This window comes from Camelina sativa, chromosome 3 (genome assembly GCF_030686135.1).
Source record: "Camelina sativa cultivar CO46 ecotype springtype chromosome 3, ASM3068613v1".
Taxonomy (NCBI): domain Eukaryota; kingdom Viridiplantae; phylum Streptophyta; class Magnoliopsida; order Brassicales; family Brassicaceae; genus Camelina; species Camelina sativa.
Window position 1 is genome coordinate 24,581,404 of NC_141882.1, and position 19,096 is coordinate 24,600,499.

General features: G+C 36.7%; 3 protein-coding genes across 4 annotated transcripts; all 3 read right to left on the reverse strand.

Moving 5' to 3' along the window:
• Positions 1-5,720: 5,720 nt before the first annotated feature.
• LOC147947653 (uncharacterized) lies at positions 5,721-9,359 on the reverse strand. 2 transcript variants are annotated; one of them, XM_087506749.1, is made up of 6 exons: positions 9,221-9,359; positions 7,405-7,942; positions 7,060-7,192; positions 6,683-6,970; positions 6,393-6,599; positions 5,721-6,305 (listed from the first exon to the last, which is right to left on the reverse strand). In XM_087506749.1, exons 2-6 carry the CDS (start codon positions 7,638-7,640, stop codon positions 5,958-5,960), a joined length of 1,212 nt encoding a protein of 403 aa, XP_087362875.1. In that variant the 5' UTR covers positions 7,641-7,942; positions 9,221-9,359; the 3' UTR covers positions 5,721-5,957. The 2 variants fall into 2 exon arrangements, with proteins under 2 accessions (XP_087362875.1, XP_087362874.1); XM_087506748.1 differs by lacking the exon at positions 9,221-9,359 and having other exon boundaries at positions 7,405-7,991.
• Positions 8,495-9,292, reverse strand: LOC147947654 (uncharacterized). The gene is made up of 2 exons (XM_087506750.1): positions 8,989-9,292; positions 8,495-8,896 (listed from the first exon to the last, which is right to left on the reverse strand). Exons 1-2 carry the CDS (start codon positions 9,290-9,292, stop codon positions 8,571-8,573), a joined length of 630 nt encoding a protein of 209 aa, XP_087362876.1. The 3' UTR covers positions 8,495-8,570.
• A 6,690-nt stretch (positions 9,360-16,049) lies between the features above and the next one.
• On the reverse strand, positions 16,050-16,941 carry LOC104777644 (ethylene-responsive transcription factor RAP2-1-like). Its single transcript, XM_010501931.3, has one exon. The coding sequence runs from the start codon at positions 16,798-16,800 to the stop codon at positions 16,327-16,329; it is 474 nt and encodes a 157-aa protein (XP_010500233.1). The 5' UTR covers positions 16,801-16,941; the 3' UTR covers positions 16,050-16,326.
• Positions 16,942-19,096: the final 2,155 nt, after the last annotated feature.

A 19,096-nucleotide genomic window follows, 5' to 3' on the forward strand; every position in this document is an offset into this window, starting at 1 on the left:
GGTTTGTTAATAAGATGAAGAAGGATTTGGATTTCGGAGTAGGCGATGGATTGACTGTTATGTCAGATAAGCATAAGGGGTTAATCAATGCAGTTGCGAATTTGCTTCGAAATGCAGAACAAAGGCATTGTGCTTGACACATATATGCCAATTGGAAGAAGGTTTATGGTGATTATACACATAAGAGTGTTTTCTGGGCTATTTCCTACATTGCAACAGTGGGGGATTTCACGTATAATATGGAAGCATATGATCCACCTGCATATGAGGATTTGATGATGCAGGACTTTTTGCAGTTATCATTCTAGTTGTGAGGATGTTTGTAACCACCTCTATGAGAGTTTCAACTGAACAATCAAGGACGCTAAGAAGTTGCCAGTGATAAATATGCTTGAGGAAGTTAGGATAATATCCATGAAGCGCATAGCTAAGCTGTCCGGTAAGACAATGAAATTTAATAAGCCGTTTCCTCCTAAAGTTATGGAGATACTCAAAGGCAACCACAAGTCAGCTAATTTTTGCTCAGTCCTCAAAAGTGGTGAGACCAAGTATGAGGTGTTAGAGGATTCTAGTAGCTTATGTGTTAACCTTCTTCAGAGAGAATGTGCTTGCAACCAGTGGAAGCTCACAAGCATACCTTGTCAACATGCAATCAATGTCATCAAGGAACAAAATCATGATCCAGAAGAGTAAATAATTTTGAACTTTTTTCATGTTGAATGAATATTGTGAAGAGATGTGATTGTGGACTAATGCAATGTTTTATGTGTAGCTATGTTGATGGAAATTTACAAACAACTGCTTGACAAGATTTATATAAGGAGAACATCGAACATGTAAATGGTGAAATATTGTGGCAGAGAGCAGACAAATGACCAATTGAAGTGCATGATAAGAGAAAAAAAACGAGGGCGCCCAAAGAAGTTTAATAGGATAAAGGAGTCAGGTGAATCGTCAACTAATCTAACTTAGCTTACACGAGAAGGTAAAACTGTGACTTGTACCAACTGTACGCAAGTAGGTCACAATAAGGGAACCTCCAAGCAACAAGCAGTCCAACTACCTCCTCCACGCAAAAGGGATAGACCACGAAAAATTCTGGTAAGTTATTTGAATTAGATGTGTATGATAATCGTTTGATTGATTATAACAATGTGATATCATGTTGGTTTATCTTTTCACCACAGTTAACGATTCTTTGTCACATGTGTTAACGACTGTTAAGTCGTATGTATGGATTTACCAGTGTTAACTAAACACAAAATAAACCAAGTATTTTTCTTCCAATTTAATAACTGCAGGTGTTAAATGTCGAATGGCGTATTTTCAGGTTTTTTTCTGTTATTTTCTTAATAGTATTTATGTTTCCCCTTCACCAACTAATACTGTATTCAGAGCTAATGCAGATCAGTATATAAATGGTCACAAGTCAGGAAAAAAAAATTTAGGTTTATGAATCAGGGATAAAAATTAAAGAAATATAAAAAAAGGTCATAGAAACATTCGAACATGTTACCTCAATGTGCCCTTGTTGCATGTTATAGAAAAAACACTTAATTAGATAATTATATATATCCCTTTATTAAATTAACATCATGTTATTAAGCACCTTAACTAGAGCAGTTTTTTTTCTTTCTATATGATAGAGTTAGGTTTTTTTGGAGAGATTTACTCAGATGTCATATAAATTAAGTAATATTACGAGAACCATAAAGCGCGTCCTTGTTGCATGTTATAGAAAAAAACGTAATTACAAGAAATATCATTGCAACATCAAACAAAATGTGTTGCCGTGTAAGAAATCGATGATGTGTATTAGAGTTACGGCTGGTTGACTTACGATATGTTGCGGCTGATTTAAGGAAAATGGCTGATTGAGCATATAGCTGACTTACGAGCATAACCTAGCTTAGAGTTACGACTGACTTAATGAAATCTCTTTGAGTTATGAGTAGCCCTGGGCAAAATACCCGGACCCGAAACCCGAACCTGAACCTGATCCGAAAAACCCAAACTGAACCTGTATCCGAAATAAGAGAATACCCGAATGGGTTTAGGATTTCTGAATTTCAGATACCTGAACCCGATCGGGTATTATCCGAAATCCAACTTAAATCCGATCAAAACCCGATGATACAAAGAGCCCTCTCGTATAACCCTACTCCTATGATCATAGGCTATGATCTCTATCTCTAACCCTTTTGATTTGCTTTTGCCTCTCACCACCGGTTTGTTTTCCAGTTACGAGGTCTATAAACACTATTTATCTAGATTTAATCCTCATTTTTCAAGCTGGAAACCTAAACTTCTACTCATCTCTTCCGTCTGAGACTTCACAGAGACATTCACAGGTGATTATTTTTGTTGTATCTTGTATCACTTTTTGTCTACAAGTTCTACTACGTTTCAATTTCTGTTGTATCTTGTATCAATTTATGTTGGTTTTGGATTTGTTTGTTCATTTGATCGATTTGCAAATCTCCGAATTACGCATATCAAAATTTTCTCAATGTTGTTCCTTCTTCCCATTTGAATCCGAAATGTGTTCTGCACCCAGAATTTGTTTTGACTTTAATCATCATTTGTTCTGATCTATTTGTATTTCTGTTTTAATCATAGGTTCTTCACTTGTTTGCTTTGATTGGGTTCTGTTTTAGTTTACCTTCATGATTTATTTGAAGTTCTATGTGTTCTTCTATTGTATTGTTGAGTAAAGCATGATTGATATGCTAATAAGTTATGTTTTAGCTTCAATGGTGGTATTGTTTGTGTGATCGATGGTATGGTAATAGTTTATGTTTGAGCTTCAATGATTAGGTTCTGTTTTAAATTTGATGGTTGTGTTTCATTTTGCATGATCGATGCTGCTAATAGCCTAATATGATCATTTGATTGGGTTCTGTTTTAGTTTAGCTTCATGATTTATTTGAAGTTCTATGTGTTCTTCTCTTGTATTGTTGAGTAAAGCATGATTGATACGCTAAGAAGTTCAGTTTTAGCTTCAATGGTGGGTTTGTTTGTGTGATCGATGGTATGGTAATAGTTTATGCTTGAGCTTCAATGATTAGGTGCTGTTTTAAATTCGATGGGTGGGTTTTATTTTGCATGATCTCAGCTGCTAATAGTCTTTGATGTGTGAGCGTTTGTTTTTTGTTGATCATTTTACTAACTTATTTTTTTATTACAATTAGCAGATGGATTCATCATCTCCACATCAACATGATCGAGATAATGATGCAGATGGATTTGAGTTTGACGATCAAGGAGAAGGGTTTCAGATTCCAGAAGCAAATCAATGGGGGAAAAGAAAACAAAATCATAAAGATGGAGATGAACAACCAAAAACTCAGAGGCTAATCGCTCCAAGGTATGGTTCATTTCACATGGCTACCAAATAATTGCAATATATGTACCTACCAATATTGCAAGAGAGAATTCAAGTGTCCAACAAAGTCAGAGACTAAAAAATTTTGGAATCATCTTGAAATCTGTAATGAGCACAAGACATGGCTAGAAGGAAAAGATCCAAAGTTGAGTCAACAGGTCATTGATAAGGATGGAAATCTGAAAAATGCTAAAGTTCCTGAGAGTGTTTTCAGAGAAGCATCCAATGAGTTCCTTGTGATAGGGGAGGTGCCATTAGCTTTCATTGAAAGTATGGTTTGGAGACACTTCTGTAGCAAGGTATAATGTTGTTTTTTCTTTTCTGTTTTCTTTTCTGGAATGTTATTTGAGAATGTACTTGCAATCATGAATGCTATCTCTTATTTTAGATCTAGCACAAATAGGCAAAACTCATTTGACCATAAGTTAGATTCTGTTAGGATGACAAGGGGTAGTTTGCCTTTGGATGTTAGGACTAGGTGGAATTCGACTTATTTGATGTTGTAGACAGCAATTAAGTACAAGGTAGCATTTGATAAGATGGAGGCAGAAGACAAGCTATACAATGATCATTTCTTGGAGATTGATAATGGAAGAAAGAGAGTTGGACCTCCTAGCTTGAATGATTGGCGTTTGGTTGAAAGGCTAAACAAGTTTCAGGAGATTTTTTACAACTCAATATTGATTGTCTCGACTTCTACTAGATTGAATTCTCATAATTTTATGGGGAGATAGTCACTATATCAACCATTCTTAACATGATATGTTCTAGTTATGATTCTGATTTGAAGAAAAAGGCTGAGGAAATGTATACGAAGTTTGATAAGTATTGGGATAGAATTAGTAATATCAATCTGATGTTGATAATAGCGACAATATTTGATCCTAGTAAGAAGCTGCATTTTTCGAAGATTTCTTTTGCGGAATTGTGTGGTGAAGAGACTCCAACATATAAAGAGATGTATGACAAGGTTTATAATCTTCTGGTTGATATGTTCACGGAGTATAGTGAAAGATATGCTAAATCTCAGCCTTCTCAGTCATCTCAGTCTCGACCTTTTCAGTCATCTCAGCCAGATGTGAGTGAAGCAGATAGTGTCCCTCGTATTTTCACAATTGATAAAAGGTACAAAGAATTGTTAAATGAGATTGGAGTTAAAGAAACAAAAGATGAGTTGACTACATACCTGAAAGAGGTTGTTGAGAATCCGGATGTGGTGATAGTGACTGATTATGATATACTATCTTGGTGGAAAGTCCATTGTGGTACATACCCTATTTTATCACAAATGGCTCGTGATGTCTTTGCTATGCAAGTGTCCTCTGTAGCATCTGAAAGTTCTTTTAGAACAAGTGGTAGAATAATAGAACCATGTAGAAGTTGCCTAACTAAACCTATATGGTTGAGGTTTTGATGTGTACTGAGAAGTGGATGAAACAAGACATTGCAATTGAATCAAGAGTTCTTACCAATGCTCAAATTCTGGCAGAAGTAGAATATGAAGATCGACTTGAAAAAGGTTTGTAGATCACTGGATCTTGTTGTTTCTTGTTATTGTCTCTCTTATTGTTTATGTTAACTCATCCAATTCTTTTGTTTTCAGAGTTCTACATTGAAGAGTAAGGTCTCAGCTACTTAAAGCTACAAGGTGTTTTGTTGTTTTTGTTTTACAATTGGTGCAAGTTCTACAAGAACTATCGGCTAGTACTTGGTTGGAAACTTTTGGTTTACTTTGTTGTCTCGTTTAGTACTTGGGTTATTAAGACATAGATTTGTTTGTTTAACAATCTTGTTATGTGGTTTCACTACAAGAAAACAGGCCATTTACGACTGCATTTGTAGTCGTTTCGTAGTCGCTATTTCATAAATTACGACTATTTTACGACTAATCACTGTTGTCGTAAAACGTTAGTCGGTAGGAAATTCAGTCGTAATTTAGTCGGTAAATAGCGACTACGTTACGACTAATCCACGTAGTCGTAAAAGTAGTCGTAAGATAGTCGTAAACGTTTACGACTGTTTTGTGACTAAGTTACGATTAATTAAAATGTGAACAGTCGTTGTGTACAGATAGTCGTAAAGTAGTCAGTAAACATTTACGACTATTTGCTGACAGTTTAACGATTAATGCGATGTGAAGGAGATTAGTTTGAGAATAGTTGTGATATAGTCGTCAAATGTAGCGACTACTTGGCTACTACGAGACGACTATTTGACGACTGTGTTGCGACTATGTTAATCTAGATTTAATGACTATTTGAAGACTATAGGGATTAAAAACCAGAATCTTTTTTTTTTTTGTTTTGCTTATAACTCAAATTTATAATCAAAGAAAGCCTTAAAATTTGCATTTTTAATTACCAAAAGTTAACCATAATTGTAATTAGTACACCACATAAGCCATTACAAAAAGAGAGAACCATATTTTTGTCACAACCAAAAGAGAGAACCTAACACTATGATTCTCTTAAGTGATAAGGAAGAACACATCATCCCAAATTGTCAAGTTCATTAGAGTAAGAAATAGAGAGAGATAAGTAGCCTAAGAATTAACCTAAGGAGGAGATGCACTTTATGTAGGAGGGTCGATGGGTGCATCACTTGATTCAGACTCATGGAACTCGAGAAAGGCCGGATCAAGTTTCTGCATGAACTTTTCCAAGCGATCTATCTTCTTCTGTTGCTCAGCCACAACTTTGGAATGTTCTGCTTCACGAGCAGCAAACTCAGCATCACGTTTTGTCGCATAAGCAACTTGTTCTTCAATGATCCTTTGAGCTTCCTTCATTTGCTCTTGCAATGCTACAAACGATGATGACTGTCCTTGTTGATGATAGCTGCTGCCATTGAGAAGACCCTGAAGATGATCCTTGAGGCTACCGAGCCCAAAAATATTACCTCGTGAATCCTTCTCGGTGGACTGAGAAAAAAAAAAGGTGAAACTGTAAATAGAGAATATGAAAGTTAAAGATTCTTTAAATATAGATTGTGAGAAATGTAACTTTACCTGAAGAAAGATGGCAGTATAATCTTCTGCTGTGAGCTCATGAACTTGTGAAGGATCTGACTCAATCTCAGATAGCTTAGCTTGTAAGTTTTTCTCATAAGTTGTAAAGATCTTCTCAGCCTTGCGATCCACATATGTACCATCTGGCTTTGTATGAGTTTCTTTGAAAACCTCACCGAGACTCACTGGTCTCCCAAGTTTTTCTTCCTGGAATGTTACAAAAACAAAGAAAAGGGTTAAGATATAAGTTTAAGTTGCAAAGGTGTAAGAAAAAAAACAAAGTTACTCACCAAGCCTTGTTTGACTTGTTGATAAGATGTTGGCCCAGATAAGTGCATGTGAGGACCGAGACCATTACGGTCTGACATGCGAGCTTTGGAATAGATTCGACTCCTTTCTTGTGCTTCTTCAGTCTCCCACTGAGCAACCATTACTTTCCACAGGTCACCCTCGATCCATTTAGGTTGCACTCGACTAGTCCTAACGTCGCTAACCATGTTTTTCATCCGTCGTTGGCATATGTCATAGAAATACTGTTGCACTGTTCCTGTTATTAAAGGATCCCAAGTGTGTGTTTTCTATGAAAAAAGGAAAATAAAATTACATTAGTGAACAACAACTTAATCAAAACCTATCTATGAATGAAACTCAGAACATAAAACTATACCGCAAACTCAAGGAAGTATCTTTCTCGTCTATCCGGAGGCACACATGACCAATTGTAGAATGGACCATCAAATTTGTTTGTAAAAACTCTAGTAATCTTCCGAACCAGTGCTGATTTTGCATCACGAGTAAACCTCAAATAACAAAAGAATCAAGTCAGTTCTTTGACAGACATAACAAAAGAATCAAGTCACATAACAGTTAGTTAAAATCGTTTACTACACACTGAAACAGACATTAAACACATTCACTCGTTTACTACAATCTGAAGCCAACCAATAACAGACAACAAAAATCAACCAACTAACTAGAACACGGTTGTAAAATTATGAAAACGTAGACATACCAAGTCGTGTTAGGCTTCGGTTCCGGAGAGAGGACGGTGGTGAACGTATGACGGTCCGGCACCATAAGTATCGCGTTTAGAGCCCTCAACGTGTCCTCCTGGAGTTCCGGCAAGACTGGATCTGACTCTGCGAAGTTGTGACCTTGAGAAGAAGGATGACTTTGAGCGTGAGAGGCTGCATTTGGAGATCTCGCAGAATCTTCCAACGGATTCGATTGAACCGGTGGATTGTTCATCACTTCGGTTGATGACCGAGATGGATGCTCTACACCAACTCGATTCACGGAGCTTTGAAAAAGGATTTGCGGTGGTGGATAGTTTCTGACTTGCGGTGCCGCGGATGTCGATATCTGGGGAGAAACGCGGACTTGTTCTTGAGGCGTCGGAGGCGTCGGAGGCGTAGGATTTTCAGCCGCCGGAGTGAAGTTGTATTGACTCGGTAGAGGATTGAGTCTTCTCACCTTAGATGATGGATTAGAGCCACCGGGTCTGAGAGAAGCGTTGGGGGCAACATTTCTCTTGCGTCCAGGCTTCTTGACTAGAGGCATCTTCGTCGTTAGAGAGAAAACGGCGATTTACGGGGAAGAACGGGAATGATTAGGGTTTCGATGTAGAGAGAAAACGGCGACGAACACAAAGAAGAAGAAATGTTAGAATGAATAGAGATTAGGTTAACGATTAGGGTTAGGTCGTGTGTGATGGGCCGTTAATGGACTTCGTGTTTAATTAACCCAATAAGCTTCAAATTAGTCGCCTATCAGTCTCTAAGTAGTTGGTATTTGTAAAGACTAATTTTTTTATAAGGCTGGGCTTGTTTAAGAAGTCTATAATCAGGTCCATTAACGGATTGAGGTAATTAAACCCAAGTATTTTGAACTTAGTCACTTAATAGTCGCTAATCAGTGGCTTAACTTAATCCTTTTAAATTCATATAATTTAATTTATATATTTTTAAACATAACATTTAATATATTTGGCTTAATTTATATATTTGGCTTAATTTATATATTTTTAAACATAACATTAAATATATTTGGCTTAATTTATATATTTGGCTTAGCTTATATATTTTTAAACATAACATTTAATATATATTACGTATTATTTAGAACACAATTCAAGATATATTACATATTATTTATTCCACAAATTTGACATAGACATAATTAGGAGGATTCTTCATCATCTGGTTCTTCATCATCCGAAGATGATAAATTACACAAGAATTCATCTTCAGGTTCCACATCCTCAACGCCGTAATCTAGATTTATTGGGTTAACTTCCTCTTCCAAATTGTCAAGTACAATATCTTCAATTGTAGTCATCAATACAGCATCATCATTTTCGGTTTGCAAAAGAGTTGTCTCTGAACTGTTGACATATTCTCCAGAAATGTTTCCCCTCGGATTCACCTTTAGAACATTGAACCATATTTGCTTCGGTTTTTTAACGTATGGATACGGAATATAACACACTTGTTCTGCTTGAGAGGCTGCATTTGCAAATTATGAAAGTTACATTAGCATATCAACATAATGTTTTATTTATAGATAAATAAATACACATATATATATATATACTTACCTAGAATAAATGGTTCGTATTTATTGTACTTTCTTGTTGAAAGTACGTCTACGACACCACCATTGCTGATCCGAGTGCCTCTACCGATAACAGGGTCATACCACTTGCACTTAAAAAGAGTGATTCTCAAATTAACCATCCCCTCATATTGAAGCTCTATGATATCAGTTATGGTTCCGTAGAAATCCGCTGCATCAGATTCATCCGTGTAATTTTCACCCTTAGCACATACCCCATAGTTACATGTGTTACGTCCAGCGCCGTGATTCTCTGTATGAAACAAATAGCCTCTTGTAAAATACATTGGCCATGTTTTGACCTTGTTCAAAGGTCCATGCACTATCTCTTGAACCCAAGTAGGAAATGGATTTGTGGCGTTCCAGTAAGTAACCTGCATATATATGTATAAGTTACTTTCAATAATTTTAATAAGTATTTATATATGGAATATTAATGTCACACACATATTCTTTAACCCATAAATGATATTCGTCTGCTCTTTTGGCGGAGAGTTCCTTCTCGGGAAGTCCTATATCATACAATTGTTAATACAAACATCAATTGTTAATACAAACATCAATTGTATGATATGGGAGGCCTAAATTGCGCATCAATTTTTCGGTCTCATAATGTGAACCAGTAGCTTGGTTTCCTTCTGGTAAATAATCAGTCAATATTTCACAAACCGAATCCACTAACTTTTCACTCATATTATAATCTGCCTTATTTTGCATGACTCTAGCAGCTAGGGATAATTGTGAGTGACCTTCATGGCAACCATCATATAATGGATTTTTTGCACCTTCTAACAAGTCGTAGAATTTCTTGGAATGGTTAAGTACCGGTTCCTCGACATTCTGATAACTACCATCTTGATGATAATTATCTTGATGATAATTATCTTGATGATAATTATCATCTAAACTTATGTTATAACGAAATGCATCATTCACCATATCCACATATCTATCTCCTACCACATTACCCACTTCTTCATTCCCACTTACAAACGTCGGATCTACATAACTCTTTCCTATGCCCATATTAATTTCTTCCCCATGTTTATACCAAACATAATAATCTGGCATAAACCCATAGCAAAAAATATGATTCCAAATTGTACCCCCTGGAAGACGCCTACCGTTTTTGCACTTATCACAAGGGCAGTGAAACTTACCACCATTATTTTGTGCTAAACGCTGACTATTTGCAAAAGCCATGAACTCCTCTACCCCGGTGCTGAACTCTTCCGTGAAATTTCCCGTCACTTCATCAAGCCTCTTATACATCCACTCCCGAAAATGACTATAATTAGAACTTCCCGCCATTATTAAAGATCTCTCACTCTTGTTTTTTTTTTCTCTTTTGATTTTTTTTCTCACTCTTGTTTTTTTTTTCTCACTCTATTTTTTTTCTCACTCTCAAAATTTTTTTTGTTACTCTCGATTTCTTTCTTGCTAATGCTCTTGCTTGTGGTGTGAATGAAATAAGAAAGGAAGGTGTGGTATATATAGAGAAATTTGGCGACTGAAAAACGACTGTAAAACGACTCTGATGTGACTCAAACTAACAGTCGCAACAAAACAAAGCTTACCAACCCCACAAACGAAAAAAACGTGTTTCTTTTTGGCCGACATGTTTGCGACTCACCTCAATAGTCGCTTAGTAGTCGCCAAATATCCGACTAACTAATTTAGTCGTATTTTAGTAGCCAAATTAACGACTCGCCGCAGTAGTCACCATGTAGTCGCCAATTTAGCTACTGTTTGCTGACAAAATTACTTTCTTGTCTTTCAGTCGTAAAATAGTCGCTAATTAACGACTACTGAACCAACTATTCATTTCAGTCGGTAAAAAACGACTAATTTACGACTAAGTTTTAGCAGTTGTAAAGTAGTAGTTAAACAGTCGGTATATAGTCACTAAATTTGGCGACTACGAGTTTAGTCGCCAATCGTAGTCGTAAATTGCCTGTTTTCTTGTAGTGTTTGAACGAGATTGTGGTTTAATTTTGAACATTGGTCTCTTTTTGTTCATGGTTATTGATCGGTTTATTGAATGAAATTGATTTTGGTTTACTTAATTTTGGATTGAATGCGGATACACGATTCGATCCGAGCCCGATGGATGTTTATCCGAAATCCGAGCCGAATATTAGAAATACGCAAATGGGTCTAAGACCTCTTTATCGAAATACCCAAAAAATCCGAAATACCCAACCCAAACCCGATTGGGTACCCGAATGCCTAGGGCTAGTTATGAGAAAATTGCTGAGTTTCGAGCATAATCCTGACGTAGTTACGGCTAATTTTTTACCTGTTGGCTGATTTGTCAAAAACTAGGCTGAGTTAATACTTCACACGGCTGAATTAACTTTCTCCGGCTGGCTAAGTATAAATCAGCCAATTTTAGTTGAATTATCGGAAAATTCCGTCATTTGACGGCTGAATTAGTAGCGAAAGATTAATTACTAGAATAGCATGCAATTACGGCCAAATTATGAAACGATACGGCTGAGTTTATGATTTTTCAGTTGGGTTACGACATTAAACGGCTGAATTTGACAGCCGTTTTTTCGGTTTTTTAATTACTGTAATAGTATTCATTTTGCGACTGACTTATAGTTTTGTTTGATGTCTTGTTTAATTAGACTGATTTACATGTTAGTTTGGTGGCTTACTTGCCACTTCATCAATTGAAAAAATGATGTCGGATGAAACGTCTTTTTTTTTCTACTCGTCTTCTTCTTCACTTTGTTCAAAAAAGATTTACGTGTTCTTCATCTTATTCTTCACCTTGTTCTTCACATCAACAAAGATATCCAGAACTTAATTTTTGAACATCCAATTGGTCATCGTCTTCCTCATTATTATTTCTTTTCGTTCATCATGCTCTGATATGTGATGGATCCAGTTCCGATAATTTTTTTTTTCTGATAATTGGGTAATAACACACAAATATATTTAACACGACGATAGAGGATACAGAGTGGTGCAGATAGATGCGGAAAACTTGTCCGATGTAGTATTGTTGTAATAAATATGTATACTTATAGTATATTTCTTGTAATAACTAAGCCGAGAGGCAATAAAAATCATTTGTTTACATTCAGTTTCTTTCTGGTAATAAGTCAGGCACAAGCGTTATAAATCAGTCGTTATATGAATTTACGCAAACTTTCCTCTTTTGTGAAATATCATAATTCAGCCGCAAAGCAATATAATTTAGCCGTCATATGAATCTACGCAAATTTTCGTCATCCATAAAGTATTATGTCTCAGCCACAAAGCAATATAAATCAGTCGTCATATGAATCTATGCAACCTTTCGTCTTCCGTGAAGTATCATAACTCAACCGCAAAGCAATATAAATTAAGCCTCATATGAATTTACGCAAACTTTCCTCTTTTGTGAAATATCATAATTCAGCCGCAAAGCAATATAATTTAGCCGTCATATGAATCTATGCAACCTTTCCTCTTCCGTAAAGTATTATAACTCAGCCTCGAAACAATATAAAACAGTCGTCATATGAATCTACGCAACCTTTCGTCTTCCGTGAAGTATTATAACTCAGCCATCGAATCAAATAGATCTAACAAATCAGTCACCTTATGTAAATCAACAACGACGACAATCAGTCGAAAAGAATTGATAAAAACCCTCAATCACCCGTAAAACATTTAAATCACAGGTTATTGTTGAAAAACTCAACCATAAAGCTTCGACATATACCCGAACACGAAACGACGAATATGAACAGTAATCAAACAATTTATTTTCTCATTCTTTTGAAAACTGGAGATGTTTGGCAACAAAAAACAAAACCGTCAATAATGACGTAAAATAGTTTGTTAATGTAAATTTTTTTAATATTTTTAAAATTAAAAAAAAAATAATCTAGAGTGTGATTGTAATTACAAACAGGACAATAAATATGTGAATATTTTTTTAAAAATATATAATATACCAACAATATTTTTTTCTATAACATGTGAGCAATTATTAATGTATAGTTTTTTACTTTTAATTATAAAAAAGTTGGAATTAATCTTCTTTTAAAATCATAATCAGTAAACATAAATAGATATTCTAATAAAAGTTAGTTTGACTTTATAATATATGATTATTATTATTTTGATCAAACAAAAGAAATGATGTGCCACCTTATCGAAATCTAAGGATATGTTTTCTGCTAACTTGACTTTCTCCAAAAAAAAAAAAAAAGGTAAAAAAACCACAAACAAATGTTTTATTGCACTTTCGAAGGTGTTGTGCCAACGGCTTAAGCAGGTATTACATGGACTAATCTCAGAGACCCAATCTGCATTCGTTCCGGGACGATTGATCTCGGACAATATTACGATTGCTCAGGAGATGTTTCATGGACTGCGTACTAATAACTCGTGTGAAGGTAAGTTTATGGCCATTAAGACGGATATGAGCAAGGCGTATGATAGAGTTGAGTAGATTTTTGTTGAAGCTCTAGTACGGAAAATGGGGTTTGCGGAACAATGGATTTCGTGGCTAATGTTTTGTGTCTCTTCGGTTGAGTACAATGTTCTTCTTAATGGTCAACCTAATGGATTGATAGTTCCGAAGAGGGGGTTAAGACAGGGGGATCCGCTCTCTCCTTATATTTTATCTTATGTATGGAGGTCTTGATTTTAAATATTCGGAAGGCGGAGGAAGAAAAGCGGATTACGGGTATAAAGGTGGCTAATAAATGCCCACCAATTACACATCTGCTGTTTGCAGATGATAGTCTTTTTTCTGTAAGGTTGATAAGGACCAATGTGGGGTCGTGTTGAATATTTTAAAGCAGTATGAGGCGGCCTCGGGACAGCAAATAAATTTTGACAAATCTTCAATTCAGTTTGGGCATAAGCTGGACGAATCATCTAAGGTGGAGATGCAGGGGGTCCTCGGGATAACCAATTTGGGTGGCATGGGGTCGTATCTAGGTCTCCCCGAGAGTTTGGGGGGGTCCAAAACAAAGGTTTTTTCCTTTGTTAGAGACCGGTTGCAGAATCAAACCACTAGACGGTCCGCGAAACTGTTATCAAAGGGGGGGGAGGAGGTAATGATTAAATCGGTTGCAATTGCTGTACCGACTTTTGTGATGTCTTTTTTTCGGTTACCGAAAACAATAACATTCAAACTTACGAGTGCTGTGGCGAATTTTTGGTGGAGTTCAAATGGCCAGTCTGGAGGTATGCACTGGATCGCTTGGGAGAAACTTTGCTGCAGTAAGCAGTTGGGTGGTTTGGGCTTTAAGAGTGTTGATGATTTTAACACGGCTTTATTGGCTAAACAATTATGGCGTTTGCTGGCGTTTCCGGACTCACAGTTTGCTAGGGTTTTTAAGAGTAGGTATTACCGAAATTTGGATCCCATGGAACCAATACGGTCATACTCTCCCTCTTATGGATGGAGAAGCATAGTTTCAGCTCGCTCTCTGGTTACCAAAGGGCTTATTAAAAGGGGTGGCTCTGGGGAAACCATTTCTATATGGGATGATCCCTGGATTCCAGCTCAATTCCCGAGACCAGCTTTAAGTAAAGGTCCTTTTAAGGACCCCAATCTTCGATTGACTCAGTTGATTGATCGTCAAACGAATACTTGGCGTAGGGACTTGCTTTTCGAGCATTTTGATCCCATGGACGCCGCTCTGATAGAAGCTTTGCCGTTAAGTAATTGTTCGAGGGACGATTACTAGGGTTGGCATTTAACTAAACATGGAACATATACGGTTAAATCAGGGTACGCGGTGGAACGGGTAGCCATCCCGCACATATTTCAGGCTTTTGGAGCTGGTCCAGAGATTACTTCTCTTCTTGCTAAGGTTTGGAAGGTCCCATGCCCACCAACATTACACAATTTTAAGTGGCAAGCTTTGACGGGCTGCATTTCGGTATCGGCTAATTTGCGACGACACGGTGTCGATTGTGATGAAATGTGTACACGATGTGGGGCCGAGGTGGAGACTACAAATCATGCCATTTTCCTGTGTCCACCGGCTCGTCAGGTTTGTGCTTTGGCACATGTCCCGGTGGGGCCAAATCTGTTTCCTACGGAATCAGTTTATGCTAATATGGATCATTTCTTGGGTTCTACAAACCCGGGTTCACAAGTTAAAGCTTTCCCTTGGCTAATGTGGTATATCTGGAAAGCACGGAATGCTCGAGTTTTCGAAAATCGGAAGGAACGACCAGATGAAGTTGTCCGGGTGGCGGTAGGAGAGGCGCAGACATTGCAACAGGCACAGGTGGAGACGGAGTTGGATGTGGTTCCCTCCTCACCTAACCTATTGCCTTCTCGGCCTTGGGGATGTCATGTTCCCCTCCCGTCGGTGTTTTCAGGTCACCGGTGTTTTGTGGATGGTTCCTGGAATTAAACAGATGCTTTTGCAGGTGTATGATGGGTGTGTACTTCTTCAGGATCTCCTCCAATACACGGCGCAACCAATTTCCGGCGTAGTCTGTCTCTGTTACATGCTGAAATTGAAGCTTTCATTTGGGCGATGGGCTGCATGATTGGTCATGATTTCCGGGAGGTGGTGTTTTTCACGGACTGTTCTGATTTGGTGAAGATGGTGTCTTCGCCTCAGGAATGGCCAGCTTTTGCAAATTACCTAGACGATATCCAGATGGACAAGGACGAGTTTTCTTCCTTTTCTTTGGTTCAGGTTTATAGAAATGTTAATGTACGTGCGGATTTTTTGGCACGCCGTGCGCATTCTTCTCCGCATCCTATTTTGCTTGTAAACAATTTTCCTATAAATTAGCTCAAATGAACTGATTTCTTTTGTTGACAAAAAAAAAAATGTTTCCTTGCACGCCTTATATAATAAGGCTAGTACAGTCACCGGAATATTGGCCAATCATACAATAAATTAATTAATTCATTGATGAGCGAACGTTGAAAGCACATAAAGATAATTAAAGATAAAATTATCTTTGCTGTAAAGTACAAGTTTCGGTTTAAATTCTCTACCGAAATAAGCATTATTGGGATTACGGATCGAAAGATTACATCAAGCTTATAGTGTAATATCAAAATTTGGAGTTCAAATATTAATTAACAAAATTACCTAAAAATTAATGTACATTAGTATTACAACTTGAACTAAAACTCGCTTCTCAAGGATTGCTCTTAGCCGGGTTTGTCTCCGGGAAGAGTCTATAACAATTTGTTGATTCATATATAATACTTATGCACGTATACATACTCTATATATCTTCATGTATTTTTGTATATATCGTATATGTAAATGTAAATCTTCTAAACAAACCAAAACAAAACTACATATATTGTGTGTATTTCTGAGTCTCTTGACTATATATCTCCGGATTCGGGTATTTGATTCAAATCGGGTTTTATTACCGACAGAGAGGAGTTAGCCGTCGAAGGAGGCGGTGACTTAGAAGCAGAAGTGAGGAGAGCGTCGACTCTAGCGCCAACCTCCGCCGCTTTTTCCCTTATAAGAGAGGCGGGCATGTCGGCGGTAGTAGCGGCTGATCGGTGGTCCTCATCTTGTAAGAGAAGATCAGGGAAGTTGAGGCGTGCGGAGGGACCACGGAGGTAAAAGACTGCGACGTCGTAAGCTCTAGCCGCGGCTACATCGGTTGTGTAAGAACCGAGCCAAAGACGTGACCGTTTGTTAGGCTCACGAATCTCAGCCACCCACTTACCCCACTTCCTCCTCCGTATCCCTCTGTATGGCTTCCTTGTAGCCACGTTGGTAGCCACTTCTTCTTGAGATGGATGTCTTCTCTTTCGCATCGTAGACTCTGCTTGTTCTCCTTCCATTGATAACGAGACAAAACTTTTTGGGGGCAGTGGAAGTTTATAAAGTACGGTGGCTTATGTTGAATACTAAAAATATACGGTCGCTTATAAGTATTGTTTTGTAGAAATTGCCAAGTAACCTCGTACTTCTCACTTTTTATCTCTTTACTAAATTTATCACTAAATTTGTCATTGATTGTTATGAGACCGACTACTTTTCTTGTGTTCGCCCAAAAAGAGAAATCAGAATTATAATGATGGAAGAATCAAAGAATATTTTGTAAGAAATGTTGTCAATATTTCGTAGATATCTTAATTTAAAAGTTAGGTTTATGTCGAGATGTATCATTTACAAAAAAATTTTGTTATTTTACTTTAGAAAACGTATGTTTAGTTTATTATTATTATCTTTTTTGTTAAAGTAGTTTATTTTATGTAAGTGATTCCTTGTAATATTATTATTCACATGAAAACTTAATAAAATGTTTTAAAACATTATGTGTTCCTCGTTCCGTCAATTCATTATGAAAATACTGAATTCTTCTAGTCATATTCTGTTGAATTGAAATCTAATCATATTAGGATTTTATTAAAAAGACATTACAGTCATATATATTATATTTTTAAAATTGTGAAAATGGATATTAATCTTTATTGCGAGAGTTTAGTTACCAAAAAAAAGACAATATATTAAATTATATATTATTTTTTTACTTCGTGCAGTGCAATTAATTCAAAGGTAAACTTAATGATAAAATTAATGATAAAAGGTAAACCAGTATAAAATAGCGATTTTTGAAGGCATTTTTTTTGCAGAAAAACCTTAATTCAATCATTCAAACTGTTAATATAGATATTTTATTTCCATAGATGATGATTGTTTGATATAGTATTCCAAAGTTGCTTATTAAGACAAATACCCGTGTTTATGACAGAGACTTGAATGTTTGTATATATTACAGGACCACACAAACTTAAGTATTATTTTTAACCTAACATGCTTTGTTCATTAAATCAAATGTTTTGGTTGTGGTCCAGTTCTCCATTTAGTTTGATTCAATCAAAACACTGGTGCAACCGTGCTAGCTAGAATATGAACAGATCGGGACTTATTAGTTTAACCATTGCTCATTTTCGCAGTTGCGTGCATCATCAAACTCAAAAGAGAAGGAAAAAAAATGAAAAGTTGGTTGATTCGTATCAAAAACAAAGTCTATTGTTTGATTAAAATTGCGAAAGAATCAAAACGTAATATAGTGTTAATGTAAGTTATAACGAGAACACGTCACTTCAGATAAAAACAAAAGATGGGACACGTAGAGAAATGGGTTAAAGATAAACCCAAATATTGGCCGACAGAAAACCACCATCAGCTTCCATCTTCCATTTTCTTATCTCTTTTCTTACGTCAATCGTTCTTAGTCACCACTTGAATCTTAACATTATCAATATATATGTAAAAAGTATTTTTGGTTTAATTCTGCCACTGACATATCATATATGTGCTCGCTATTCGTGTATGCAATAGTTTGATTCGATTTTAGTGATACGAAATGATTAGAACAAAATTTAGCGGTTAAAAATAGCAATACGTTGTGAAACTAGAGAGTTTAGGGAACGAAATCTCTTGTCTTATTAATATAATCGGATGGAGGTTACGTATATATAGAGTATAAAGGCCAAAGCCCAAATCGACATAGACTAAGTCTCATGGACCGATGGACCGAGATACATAATATGGGCCGTAAGGCCATGTCCTAATGGACTGTGAACGGGCCGGTCTATGGAGTCCACTAAGTGTTTTACAACACTCCCCCTTGGACGAGATGACCGTGCCTATGTTGGATGGGATCGATGCAATGTGCTTAGGGGATGCTGCCTCATTAAAACCTTACCAGGAAAATCCAGTGGGACAAAATCTTGGTGAAGGAAAAAGAGTACAGTCCTACTGGTTTAATTTGCTGTGTTATCCTTAAGGTCGGACCAAACACACTTCTCTTCTTTAAAGAGGTTAACTCCACGTCAATGGCTTCTTTCCACTTTAGCCAATCTTTACTTTGAGTGCACTCTATTATAGACGTGAGTTTCTGATCCTCATTTACTTCAAGTGCTACCTTGCATGCAATTATTTCATTAATGTTGACATCTTTGCAGTTCCATTTTATTCTAGACATGATATAGTTTATCGAGCTCTTATTATTTATTAATACCTTAAGGACCTTGAGGTTCAACGTCCCAAATCTCATTTTGGTACCTTAGGATTTGTCGCGGTCATGTCTATCATTTTCTGTATTTTCCCTAACCTCGGTTTAATTTG